A 13,962-nucleotide genomic window follows, 5' to 3' on the forward strand; every position below is an offset into this window, starting at 1 on the left:
GAATTTAATATTGAAAAACCCATTTGGTGTACATTTTGCATTATATCTCAATCAAACAGTGCCTCAGTCACTCTCATTTTTCTGGTATGGATTTACCTACACCACCAAAATTGGATGGAGGCCTGTTTGTCTGTCTTCCTGTTATCAGTCGGAAACCAAGTGCCAAAAAGCAATGACAAATTGTGCATAACAGAGATAATGTTCTGTGAAAATTATCTGAAAAGAAACTGAGAAACCAAAAAAGTAAATAAAAAAAAATCTAACACCAAAAAAAAAAAACGTTGATTCAAGTGCGTGAACTAAATACATAGTCCTGATATTTGATCACATCTACTTTATCTTATGAAAAGCCACTTCTAACAGGACTTTGACCTTGAAAGTTTTTTCCAAGGTAAAAATTTGTGGAATTGGAAACGAGTGTTGGAGGTTTGCTCTCTCTGAGTGCGGTCCTCTCGTTTTGAGTTTTATGTTTTTGTGTCATGTTGTACAGATTAGATTATCTTTCACTGAGTGTAAAGGGCATCATTGTGGGCATACACAATTCAGACATGTAAAAGCTCAAAGGTTCACAAACCTAACAGCACCACTATGTTGTTCTTCTCTGTCCCGATTGCCATAATTTGCATAAAATGTGCATATAAGCTCATGAACAGATGCTGGAATGATTAAAGCCTTATACAGTGAACAAAGAAGCACCTGTAAGATGTGCACAACATTCCAGCTGAATTAACTCAGTGAGGCTTTGAGAGAAACACCGGCTGAGTGGCATTTGCTTCAGGTTATGATCTAGAAAAACTATGGAACACTATTCTTAATACTGTATTTTGTGATTTTTATTTTATTACAAAACTGTCATGTTTCAAAAGGAAGGGGAGGGGGGTGTTAACATATGTACTAGTGCACATTAGACTCTGTGACTACAGCTTTTAAGTATGAAATCCATAATTTGATATGGATGCACATTCTCAAACCTTTCAGCAGGTGGCAACACGGCACTTGATGTCTTCCTCTTCACATGGACTCTGAAACAGTGTTCTAAAACATGGGTGTGTCTGTAGTTTCAGAGTATTTCAAATTCAGTAATTTGCAGCCGAGATGAAAGGTTTTGGGATCATTTTCTTGCACACATTCTGTCCTTTGTTTAATTCTGGTTTTACTTTCCTGTTCTGTTTTGTTCCATGTTTGGCCATGTAGTGAGCATCATGTTGAAGGTGTGTGGGAGACAAGTCTGACATAATATGTAGGCCACACAGAGTAGTGTTTTTGATTGGTCTATGTGTCAAAGATAACTACCAATTTATGACTTAATCCTCATGTGTTTTTAATTTGGTGAGGTACAACTCAATGGCATTTACTGTTTTTGAGATATTACAACAGCTAGCTGGGATGAACAAAGTCAGTCCTTCACCTGCCCATCTATATTTTTGTTGTTCAGGACTTGTGCTGCTCTCAGTGAAGGTAATAAATATGAGACTAAAACTTGGTGATGCTTCACAGTTTGAGAACTGCTTTAAAAAAAACCTGTTTACACGCTTCTTGTCTGCCATATTGAAACGACAACAACTAATCTCGAGTGCCTTCAAAATGTGAGTGAGGCCAAGTTGTTGTTGTGTAAACTGTAAATAGAATGTGTTGATGCAAGACACTCACTGCTAATAAACTGCTAATAAACTTTTATTAAACACATGAACTGTTTGACATTTCTGTTCACGTCACAACTTCTAAATATCATGCTTGTTCAAAGTAGGAATATCTGTTCTGGCATTTGGTAAATGTCTGTTAGTCTGGTTTTTCTGCCTGTCTGTTATGTCAAACTGACGCAAAGCAGTAAATTATGGGTACTGCTGAATGATTATAGTAAGAAATGACAGGAGCACTGACAAGTTTAACATGTCACTATAAGAACAACAGACAAGTTGATCCTGTGACAGATTTATCTGCTCCTGTTATTTAGAACGTAAAACTCGTGCCTCTGATCAGCTTGATGTTCTGCCTTTGTCTCCTTCTGGTCAGAGCTGATGCACAGTTCTGACTCCATTTTTGTGACTGAAACATCTCAGCCCAACTCTGTGCAAAGCACGAACTTCAAACTGCGAAAAAGATTTGGAGAAATGTCGAAACGATGCTTTTGTCCACTCCTCAGTGAGCTGTGTAGGACAGCTGCAGTTTCAAATAATCAGTCAGAAAAGTGGAAGTAATGCTGGAGTCGGACTGGGAGTGGCGTGCACCACCCCCCCTTTTCCCCTGCTGTCCATGTGCATTTGTTTTCAACTGAGCTGGTGAACACAATCCGTGGAGCCACATCTAGAGACGATACACAAAAATACATAAAGAACAGAGAGTTTATCTCAATTTACTTAAACATGCAGTAACAAGAACAGCAAGTCTACATCCGTTTTGTGTTTCATCTTTCACCTCTCACCATTCCGAGAAAGCCTGACCGATGTCGACGTGTGTGTGTGTGTGTGTGTGTGTGTGTGTGTGTGTGTGTGTGTGTGTGTGTGTGTGTGTGTGTGTGTGTGTGTGTGTGTGTGTGTGTGTGTGTGTGTGTGTGTGTGTGTGTGTGTGTGTGTGTGTGTGTGAGAGCGACCCCTCGCTCGGTCACATGCTCTTTATCTCTTCCTGTCTTCCTCCAAGAGCAGTTGTCTTTGCTTTTTTGCCAGCTCTGCCATGACAATGAACATGTGTTGGCTTGTTCTTATAGCTGTTTGCTCACCGTTGCCTTGAAGAGGTGGGGGGGGTATGTGTTGCAGTGTTGTAAAACAGCTCGTGTTTCTCGCAAGACCCGACATTCTCATTCAAAGGACATTGGGTCAGCATTCTTGAAGTTGTAAGGCTGGTTTTTGCTACACGACACCAAAAACAAGTCATTTAGTGATTACAGTTACTGTGGGACTACAAAAATTAACTTTCAAATGTTTCATACTTCACCTTTTAAGTGAAGCAGTGTCTAAATGATTATTTTGTATGTTTAACACACTGGTAAAGTCACTGTGACTTGCAACTTTTACTGATGATTCTGTAAAATCTCCCTGTACCCATCACATGGGGTTTGCATTTGGGAGAAAAGCATATAAATTTACCCTGAGCACAGGTGTTTGGACAGGAGAGGACAAATCAGTAATCCAGCAGCTCTGATACGTCGCAGTAGTACAGTGTCCTTGAGTACAACTCTGCTTTATTTTCTGCTGTTTTACAGTAGAAATGTTGAATGAAAATACAGCAATGTGCTGCGAACATGCAAAATCTCACCAAGTATGTTTGATCAATTTCTTATCGTGATCAAAAATCTTAAACAGTCGTGGCACTTTACTTTTAACTTATTACAAAATAGAAACACCTTATTTTAATGTGAAAAAGAAAATGGAACAGTTGAAACTTCAGATTTTCTGAATCTAATTTAGAATTAGATTTCACTAGTATTAAGAAGCTTAGCATCTCTTTAAAAAAAAAATCACAGTATCTTAAACTGCTAAAAAAAATATTAGTTGCACAGTAAATGTGGATCGTCCATTCTGTACCCTGTGCGCCAACACAGCAGGCTGTTATCAGTCGGCCCTATATGTGTCTCTGTGAACAAGTTAACTGAACATAAATTTTAAAATGCCTGGACAGATTTTCACGCTTGGTGGGAATATCACTTGGCCAGATATCTCAAGATGATTAACTTTTGGAGAGGATTGGCCAAAGGTCAAGGTCAACAAAAACATTGAGCGAAAAATATATTTACTGCTGTGTCTCCCCAAGCAATAGGGCAGCTAAAGGGGTAAAATATGATGTAATTTCTCTACTTCTGGGGATATAAACTACAGCATTTTCAGTGGGGATTTGGGCAAATTACATGCAAACAAAGTGAAAATGTAAAGAAAATGTGACAGTGCAGTGGGGAAGTGGACATATGTTGCGGTTTGTTTATGATCCTGAGCACAAACGTGTCCAGGCGGTTTTGCAGGTGAGAGAACGGACTTACTCTGGTTAGCTGTGTAGGCTAACACTTAATGACACAGCGTCTACCACCTCCTCGCCTTCTCTTCTCCACCGGGATCCAAAAAAAATATACTTTTTGCAACTGCTTCTGTGATTGCAGCCGAAAACAAAACTGTACACCATTTATCCATGTGAAGTGTGTATATAATGTGTATATATTAAATGTAGGCTCCCCCATAAGTGGCCAAATCCCGCGATATCACAGAGGGTTCAAACAAGATTACGGTCTCCCATAGGGTTAAAGAGATCTAAAGTTTATACTGATCATCAAAATATTTGTGATATACTGATGTCAGTGGTGTCACGATAACTTCATAAAAGGAAGTCGTGTTTGTTTAGCATGTGCAGGGTTTGTATCACCCCCCCAATGCATTTAATTTAATAGTTGTACTTTATGTTGCAGCTTCAATTCTAGAAAATAATCTCTCTCTCACTCACTCACTCACTCACTCACTCACTCACTCACTCACTCACTCACACACACACACACACACACACACACACACACACACACACACACACACACACACACACACACACACACACACGGTTAATAATTGGGCTTTTGCTGCCACCTCTTGGCAAAGCCTTTAAAAGAGTAATCCAGTAAGTGTTCAGATAAAAAGCCCCTGAAAATTCAAAATTCTCATCTGCTTGTTGATGTACATACAAGCGCTGTGGCATCTGCTGTGTGATGGAGAAAGAGGCAGTGTGTGTTGTGTTTGCTGTCAGAGCAGCAGTGGTATAAAAACCTGAAGAGGTTTTCTGTCCTCTTCCTAATAGTCAGTACAAACACACAGACTGGCCATTGTTGTCAGCAGTGTCCCACTGAGACACGAGCACGAGGCCAGATTTTCCCCACCTCATTGACTTTGCTGTGTGTGTGTGTGTGTGTAAAGAGCTTGCGGTTACAGCGTGCTGCCATGGCCTCACAAATATTTGTGCTTCCTGTGTGGAAGAATGAAGTGAATATAATCGCCTTCAGTTCTCCCTCTGTTTGTTTTAAAGTAAGATTTTGTGTGTTGCAATACATTTAATGTATAGGTTTAAGTCGTACACAGGCCCTGAGGCCTCTTGGGCCAGTGCTCACAGTCAGGGCCATAAGTATTTGGACTGATACTGTATTTTCCTCTGCACTCCCACAATGTATTTAAAATGAAACAAGACGTACTTGTTTTGTTGACTTTCAGCTTTAATTCAAGGGTTTTTAACAAAATATACCATTATGGTGTTAATCCCCATGTAAAATCCAGTGTTTACTGCAGGCGAATGCACAAGAGTGCATATGGACATTTCCTCCTCCTCTGCAAGGCGGAGCAAAAACTCAACATTTTCACTATTTTGTCTCCAATAGCTGAGTCGAGCTCTGTCGATGTCATTGTTTTTCACCTCAAACAAGAACCTTGTCTTTGTGTTGTGGACAAAGACATCTTGATCTTTGGGAAACAATCAATGGCATGGTTTTATTGTTTTCTGACACTTTATGGAGCAAGCAGGTTACAGCCCTACAGTCCAGTAATTTTGCTAACAAGGCACCAGCCAGACCTGGCAGCCTGATTGGCAGAGAAACGGTGTGCCAGCCTGTAGGAGGAGCAGCGTGGTGCAGAGTGTCTTCATATTATTCTTCCAATGAGGTTTAGTTTCAGCACTTTTTCTATAAAACACAGCAACATGACGAGCAGAACACAAGTTTCACAGACCAAAGAAGAAAAAAAGTCAACAAAAGCATTTCAGAAATTCTAAATAAAATCAGAATTAACCAGAAATAGGTGACTAATTAAAAGTTTGATTATAAAACAGAGATCTAAAAAAATACCAAATGATGTATTTGGCTGCTGTTGTTTTTCCTCTCCTCTGCAGTTGTTTGTGGGTCTGTCCTTCCCCTACGAAGGCCCTGCTCCCCTGGAGGCCATCGCCAATGGCTGTGCTTTCCTCAACCCTAAATTCAACCCACCGAAGAGCAGTAAAAACACCGACTTCTTCAAGGGCAAACCCACTCTGAGAGAGGTGAGGGAAGGGGAGGGGGCAAACGGGCTGCAACGATGCATTCGTGTGCATGCTGTTAATCTCTGCTTCTGCTTTATTGTCTCCAATCTGCAGCTGACGTCTCAGCACCCGTACGCTGAGGTGTACATCGGTCAGCCACACGTGTGGACGGTGGATATCGATAACTCTGCTGATGTGGAGAGTGCCATCCGCTCCATCCTCAGCCAGAAGGTAACCAGGAAAACACCACACAAGATCATTTTTGGAAATGTTAACATTTGGCTGCTTGCGTATGCACATGTGAACAGTGTGTTCTTGGATTCTTTTTCCAAATAGACACAAACATTACTGTAAATACACTGATACTTTGCCATGGAAACAGTTGAACAAAGGTGACCTTTTTCCCTAAATTTACAGGATTTCTAAATGTGTAGTGCATCACTGTTTGTGCCAGACATGTTTGCGGTAACGTGGCTTGTGTGACTACTGATTGGCCCCTTAAAACTGTAGCACCCAGCAGCTGCGTCCGACACTCTGGATGTAGCGTTTGTGGTGATTTATAATTATTTCTGCAGCAAGCTTACCTTCTCCAAAACAGAATAAGCCCCAGATTGACATTTGTGTTAATCCCACAATAACAACCTGTGACAGCACAAGATGGCCTCCACTGCATAGGATACATTTTTTTGTTTTGGTTTTACTGCTCATCAATCATGGCTAATTGATTTCATGTTAGTTGTGATGATTTTATGGCATTCGGTACTTTAATGTTTCCCATAGTCCCCCTCCGCTTCCCAGAATGCACCGCAGCACCAGCAGAGTTCTGGTGTTTCAAAGCCACGTGAACAATGGCTAGTGACGATGTGGATGGCGCTGATTCAGAGAGTTCACGAGTGATTATGATGACACGTTCTCTGAAGTTGAGAGGGTTATCTAGAGGAGGTGATGAACTTCTGCTGTGTCCCGATGTTGTCCATACTTCATGAAGTGTCTTTACATTGTCCTGAACCGGAACTCTGCTGAAACCGACCTCCCATGTGAGTCACGGGCTGCAAAACGGCACGTGTATGTAATTAAGTATGCTAATCTGTAACGGCAACTGTATTTGGCATAACCACACATGCCAACCAATGGATTCACTTTTTTTTTTTTATAAGGTCCACCAGTAGTCAAATGTGTCATGTCGGTGTAGCGTCTGCTCTAATTGGAATCCTTCAGTTTGTGGAATCATCTCTGTAACGAGGCAGTCTTGTCGTTAACTGCTTATACTTGCAAATGAGCCACATTCATTCGCAAATCTGGCACATCTTAAAAAAAAAAAAAACCTGGATTACCTCAATTATTATGGTTTTATGTTGAATTGAGGCCAAAATGAATGATACAGAAATAATTTGGGAAGTTGTCATGGGAGGTTTTTGTGAAAGAATTACTTTTATGGTTTCATTTAAGCTCATAACACTATAGTGGTGTTCGTAAAGAGGAACAGGAAAATAAATAAATAAACCCTGCCTGTATGTAATGTTGCTATTTCAGTTCTGCTTTCTAATTTGGCATCATGGGTTACACGAAGTCAAAGGCCGGAGAGAAGAGAGGTGGATAACATCTGTGCATCTGCTGCTCCTGCATATGTACAGCCAGGGTTCTGCACCTCGTGTTGTGTTGTGCTTCACCCTGCGGACCTGAACAATGGGTTTGTTCATCAGACAAGCCCACAGAGCCACATACGCTTTGTGAGCCACGGCGAGCTGCAACCTACCAGGCTCCGGTCCAGCTCGCTCAGCCTCCCTCTCCTGTGCCTCATCTTCTTTGGCTCACAAAGATATTGAAAAGGGACCAAGTGGCTTGGCACAAAACAAAGGGTTCAGTTGTTGGTCATCCGCGTTTGAAGTTCTGCTCTGCAAATGAGAGCCGTGTGGACACGACTCAAAAGACACTTGTACAAAGAGCAGACGGCAGGCTGATATTTCAGCACGCTGAGCGCTCGCTGTCCACAGTTACATGCGCACACAATCGCTGTGCATTCAGGCACATGTGACTTTACTGTGGCAGTGTGGGAGCCGCTGAGTCCAACACCAGGATATTTGATATTTCATATTAAAAGCATGTGACAGATTTAATTAATAACAGACAGTCTTTACTAATATTTGAATTTTGTGTGTAAATTCAGATTGAGCCCTATCTGCCGTACGAGTTCACCTGTGAAGGGATGCTGCAGAGAGTCAACGCATTCATTGAGAACCAGGTAACGCCTCTACGTGTCTGTCCGAAATAGAGTTGCCAACCGTCCCTTGAAAAACGGAATCGTTCCTTATTTGGAAATAAAAGTGTGCATTCTGTATTGACCTGAAACGGGACGCAGTTTGTCCCGTATTTCTGTGAGAATCAAAAAGTCTGTAAAATGTCAATGGAATTGACTGGCGCTTTATATGGAAACTTACGGTAAATTTGATCCCAGCCTCTCTCCTGCTCTTCACCAATGAGCTGACAGACACGAGTTGACAATACAGAATCACTCTTATCTCATTGGTCGAGGGACATCTGCTCGCAAGAAGATACCAACGTCACGAGCCGACGACGGTCGCTGGACGACAATAACAAAGCGCAGCATGGCTGATATCGAATCGATACAGACACCGACACTGCAGATATGCCTACGGACAGCAATGTCTGTAACGTCGTTACTCCTCCTAAAAAAAACAAAACAAAAAAGAATGCAAAAATACAGGGGCGAATGAGAAAAGGAAAATGGCTGGGTGGAAAAGGTGCGCGACAACAGCTAAGTATTGTAAGTATTGTTTACTTTTCAAACTTTATTTTTTGCACTTTTTATTACACTAAATATGTAAATGTGCACTGTTACATTGTTTTGGATGATGCAAATTTTCTGTTGTTTTGTTGTTAAGCACTACAGAGAGATTTTTATTTTATGCTTTGAAGCAGGACAGAATGCTCATATTGAAATTGTGAGTGAAAATTTATTTTGCACTAAAAATAAATTGCTAAATAATAATTTCCACGTGTTCGTATCAGAACAAATGCATGTATGCATCTACTTAAATTCAGGGTCAAGTCAACAGTCAAATGGTTAAAAATCATTTCACACAGACGCTGGGAAGGGTGAAGGCAATGGTCGGTCGGCCCTGGCGGTGAGGTGTCCCTTATTTATTTTTCAGAGAGTTGGCAACCCTAATCCGAAACTGCAGTGAGTGTTTCCGACGTTCCACTGACATTCTGAATTGATGTAGCCGATAACATCAGCACCTCCTGCTGAGGGACTGTACATAAGACTAATGAGGGAAGACGCCTGAGCAAATTGCAAGCTTTGCTGGCTCAGATTGGAGACTTTTGCCTCCTGTTTCACCATTTCCACTTTCATGGCAGAATGGCACAAAGATTTTATGAAACACACGCAAATGTCTGCTCGAGTTTGAAAGAAGTCACGTAGCAACTCAAGCCTGGATTTATACGGTACGTCTGGAAAGTATTCACAACACTTCACTTTTTCCACATTTTGTTATGTTACAGCCTTATTCCAAAATGGAGTAAATTCTTTTTTTTTTTTTGTCAAAATTCTATTCACAACACCCCATAATGATGTTCAATCAGATTCAGGTCTGGGCTCTAGCTGGGTCACTCAAGGATATTCACAGAGTTGTCCTGAAGACTATCTTGGCTGTGTGCTTAGGGTCATTGTCCTGCTGACAGATGAACCGTTGCCCCAGTCTGAGGTCTAACACGCTCTGGAGCAGGTTTTCATCCAGGATGTCTCTGTACATTGCTGTATTCATCTTTCCATCAATCCTGCCTAGTCTCCCAGTTCCTGCCACTGAAAAACATCCTCACAGCATGATGCTGCCACCATCATGCTTCACTGTAGGGATGGAGCCTGGTTTCCTACAAATGCCAGGTGTCATGCCTGGCATTCACACCAGAGTTCAATCTTTGTCTCATCAGACCAGAGAATTTTGTTTCTCATGGTCTGAGAGTCCTTCAGGTGCCTTTTGACAAACTCCAGGTGGGCTGCCATGTGCCTTTTACTAAGGAGTGGCTTCCATCAGGCCACTCTACCATACAGGCCTGATTGGTGGATTGCTGCAGGGAAGGTTCTCCTCTCTCCACAGAGGAATGCTGGAGCTCTGACAGAGTGACCATTGGGTTCTTGGTCACCTCCCTGACTAAGGCACTTCTCCCCCGATTGCTCAGTTTAGACGGGCGGCCAGCTCTAGGAAGAGTCTTGGTGGATTCAAACTTCTTCTATTTCCAGATGATAGCGGCCGCTGTGCTCATTGGGACCTTCACAGCAGCAGAAATGTTTCTGTACCCTTCCCCAGATTTGCATCTTGAGGCAATCTTGTCTCAGAGGTCTAAAGACAATTCCTTTGACTTCATGCTTACTTTGTGCTCTGACATGTACTGTCAACTCTGGGACCTTATATGTAGACAGTTATGTTTTTCCAGATCATGTCCAATCAACTGTATTTACCCCAGGTGGACTCCAATTAAGCTGTAGAAACATCTCAAGGATGATCAGTGGAAACAAGATGCACCTGAGCTCAATTTTGAGTATCATGGGCCTCTGAATACGTGTGTAGGTCTTCATGTGATTTTTGTTTTTAAAGTTTTTTGTTATTATTGTTATTAATAATAATAAATTTGAAAAAAAAATGTCAAATAGACTTCTTTCACATTGTTATTATGGGGTATTGTGTGTAGAATTTTGAAGGGGAAAAATTTACTCCATTTTGGAATTAGGATGTAACATAACACAATGTGGGAAAGTGAAGCACTGTGAATACTTTCCTGTTGCACTGTACATCTTATTTTCAATGTCTGCTATAAAAAATTGCTGTAATTCCTGAATATTTAAATTGATATTTTCTTAAATCACTGAAAATAAACTGAACATCTACATTAAAAGTACATTTCTATATTGTAGTGGTGTTCAAAGGCAAAATGATTAAATTATCTCAATGTCCAAATACTTATGGATGTGACCATTAAAGACAAAAACTCTCAGCAAAATTGTCCACCATTTACCTTTATACAGTTTTTTTTTATTTCTTTTGAAAATTTCAGGGCACTCAGAAAATATGTGGCCTGCAGTCTTTAGAAGAGTTGAAGTCTATCCAGGGGCGCTGTTTTACTCATGTACAAATAACAAAAATTACAAAAAAAAATAGTTACATATAAATGATCCTGGATCCACATCAAGCTCAGAGTCTTAACAGCTCCTTCGTGACCCCTGTCTGACCTCCACAAAATGTCACTGAAATCCATGTTTTTGAGACGTCTTAGCAGTCACATAAACATACGTGGCTGCTTAACACCATCAGTGGTGTCACACGTGAACATGGAGTGATTGTGTTTGAAGTCTTACTGAGTGATGATGTTTTTTTCAGGACTTTTGCCATGGTCAGGTGATGTGGCCTCCTCTCAGCGCTCTGCAGGTCAAACAGGCTGAACCGGGTCGGTCCTGTAAGCAGGTCTGTCAGGAGGCACAGCTCATCTGTGAGCCCTCCTTCTTCCAACACCTCAACAAGGACAAGGACCTCGCCAGGTGGGTCATTCCTGTTGGTGTTTCAAAGTAACCAGCAGATGACAGAAAAATTAGCTATTCCATCGCCAGTACTGAATTCTTACCACTAGAGGGTGCAGTTTGTTGCAGTTAAAGCCACTGAACAGTCAGATATGTTTCTGTCTCTATCTTCATCCATTTCATTTGTTTAAAAACAAAAATGGTGCTGAAACACTAGCAGGTGAATTAAAAATGAATAAAAAAAAAAAATTGTGTTCCCCAGGTTTGGTGTGGACTGTCAGACAGTGGAATCGAGCGCCGACACGGTTGTGCCTGCCTACAGCGACACTCGCCGCCACTGCATCTTCCAGTCCGACCTGCTGCTGTTCAGCTGTGCGGGTGCACACCAATCACTGCGACGCATCTGCCCCTGCCGTGACTACATGAAGGGCCAGGTGGCGCTGTGCAAAAACTGCCTATAGCAGCAGCACGGCAGCTCATGGGACGGAGCGCTCGCACAGGACTGACTGGGGACTTGTGTTGGGGGGCGTGGCGGCAGAGCATCATACCACACGGAAATCTGACTGAGAAACATTCATGCGAATGTGTGAGTTCATCTTATATTTTCGGCAGATGCTGCAGCCAACATGTTCACCAGCGGCAGCGCCGCCAAGTCTGACAGTGAATCCTGTGCGTCGGGCAGTGACGGGTGGCGGCAGCATGAAATCAGAATCAACCAAAAGAGTTTAAAGTTGTAGTAAATAAGCTCAAACAAACTGGCTGCTGGCCACCTGTAGTACTGCAGCACATATCACTGACTGTGGGAAAGCACAGGAGGAGCCTCCAGCTTCACACTCATGCACCCCCTGCTGCTGAGAAGCCAGACTGTGGTCACGCTCCTTCATGGCATCAAAAACTTTGTGTTTAATGTTGGGTAGGTTTGCACTGGAACAAACGGGCCGATCCCAGCCCGACAAAACCAGTTTTACACTGTAACTGCATCATGTCACTCTTCTCAACACAAGCGTGTGGACACAATGTAGAAATCAGTGTTTTTATTTGGGAAATAATTTCACCAAACACTTCATCATTCCCCCTTTAAAATAAATAAATAAATAAATAAAATTCAAGAAAAGTGGATGTTTTTGCCATGAAGCAAATATTCATGGCACAAAAAGATTGAAGTTCCACACGTTTAAGTGGCGCACTTGTTTTAAATGTCACATTTTATGTGCACTTCTAAAAACGGTCAAGTGCATTTGTGGAGACAGGAGCTCAGACTTCTGTTTTGTGACATCTTGTACTACACGAAGGGGGTGTGGATCAGAGGTTAAGGTCTGTCTCTGCAGCCGATGGGAGTTGCCGTGTCGTAGGATGTCGTGACGTGTCGTAGATGACTGTAGTCATAACGGCAGTAACGCCAAGAAGCCTTGGTGAGGACTCCACAACCTGTAGAGAGCCAGAGGTCATCTCGCTGAGACGTTTGTGTTCATGTATAGAAGTAAATAAAAATCCCAGCCAGCAGTTGTAAATCTTCAAAAACTGTAAGCTGCCACCAAACACTCCAACAAAGCAGCAACACAAAACCTCACATTTCCTCATTTTGTTTGTTAGACTCTTAAGTTGCCTGCAAAAAAAGAATAAAACTTGTAGTTTTTGTGGTGAATGAGTGGAAGAAATGCACTACTTTAATCTATTTGCAGAGATTTAATGACATATTAGTAACACTGTATATTCATATGGGTTTTAAAGAATTTTTTTTTTATTTATTTTGTATACAGATCTTTATCTCTGTGCTTTGCTGGAAATCTTTTTTATTTATAAGAGAGGTGTCTTTTCAGTTTTATTTATAGAGATTAATTTTAAGAAATGGGATAAAAAAACACTCCCAATTGTTAAGCGTGCAGCATAAAGACGGAGGATTTGTCTGCACCTGTTCAGCTTTCAGCAGTAAAGCAGGGTTTTGATAAAAACGAAGGTGAAAAAAAAAAAATTACAATCCAGCCTCAGTAAACTGTAGCAGACACAAAAATTTGGTATAATCTTAGAGTGGTAGTGATCAATGAAAGTGTTCACAGGGTTCTGAGCTTACAAATAACACAATTGTCAGGTGCATCATATATCTGCTAACAAAAGAACTGTGCACAGCTTAAAAAGTTGGCCCGGGTTAGGGTTAAGGTTAGTCCCAGGCCCAGTTCACACCCGGGGCCAACTTCTCCTATAAACATTTGTCTGATTCTAAGAGTTCCAAAAATGTATTTCTTGGACCATCTGTGACTCATTTATGAGGTAAAAACAGCAAAAAATGATGAGGGCTGTCTTTTAGTCCGTACAGGGTAAAAGGTGATGCAAATTATTAGTTGAGCTTGTTGCAGTGGTGAATACCGCTAACCTAAATGTTAGCTTCGATAACCTGCTAGCTGAAGCGATAACTATGATGCTGAAAAAAGACACAGCAAAAGAGCTGAAATTTG

At 41.5% G+C, this 13,962-nt stretch overlaps 1 protein-coding gene across 1 annotated transcript in view; it reads left to right on the forward strand.

Moving 5' to 3' along the window:
• Positions 1-13,351, forward strand: part of mgat5 (alpha-1,6-mannosylglycoprotein 6-beta-N-acetylglucosaminyltransferase) — a 160,469-nt gene extending 147,118 nt beyond the window's left edge. Inside the window, exons 12-16 of the mRNA XM_034175756.1 lie at positions 5,848-5,994; positions 6,088-6,204; positions 8,141-8,215; positions 11,373-11,530; positions 11,772-13,351. Of these exons, the coding sequence (XP_034031647.1) occupies positions 5,848-5,994; positions 6,088-6,204; positions 8,141-8,215; positions 11,373-11,530; positions 11,772-11,970 (696 nt within the window). The 3' untranslated portion in view covers positions 11,971-13,351. The remainder of the gene's footprint in view (positions 1-5,847; positions 5,995-6,087; positions 6,205-8,140; positions 8,216-11,372; positions 11,531-11,771) is intronic.
• Positions 13,352-13,962: the final 611 nt, after the last annotated feature.

Source organism: Thalassophryne amazonica, chromosome 1 (genome assembly GCF_902500255.1).
Source record: "Thalassophryne amazonica chromosome 1, fThaAma1.1, whole genome shotgun sequence".
NCBI lineage: Eukaryota > Metazoa > Chordata > Actinopteri > Batrachoidiformes > Batrachoididae > Thalassophryne > Thalassophryne amazonica.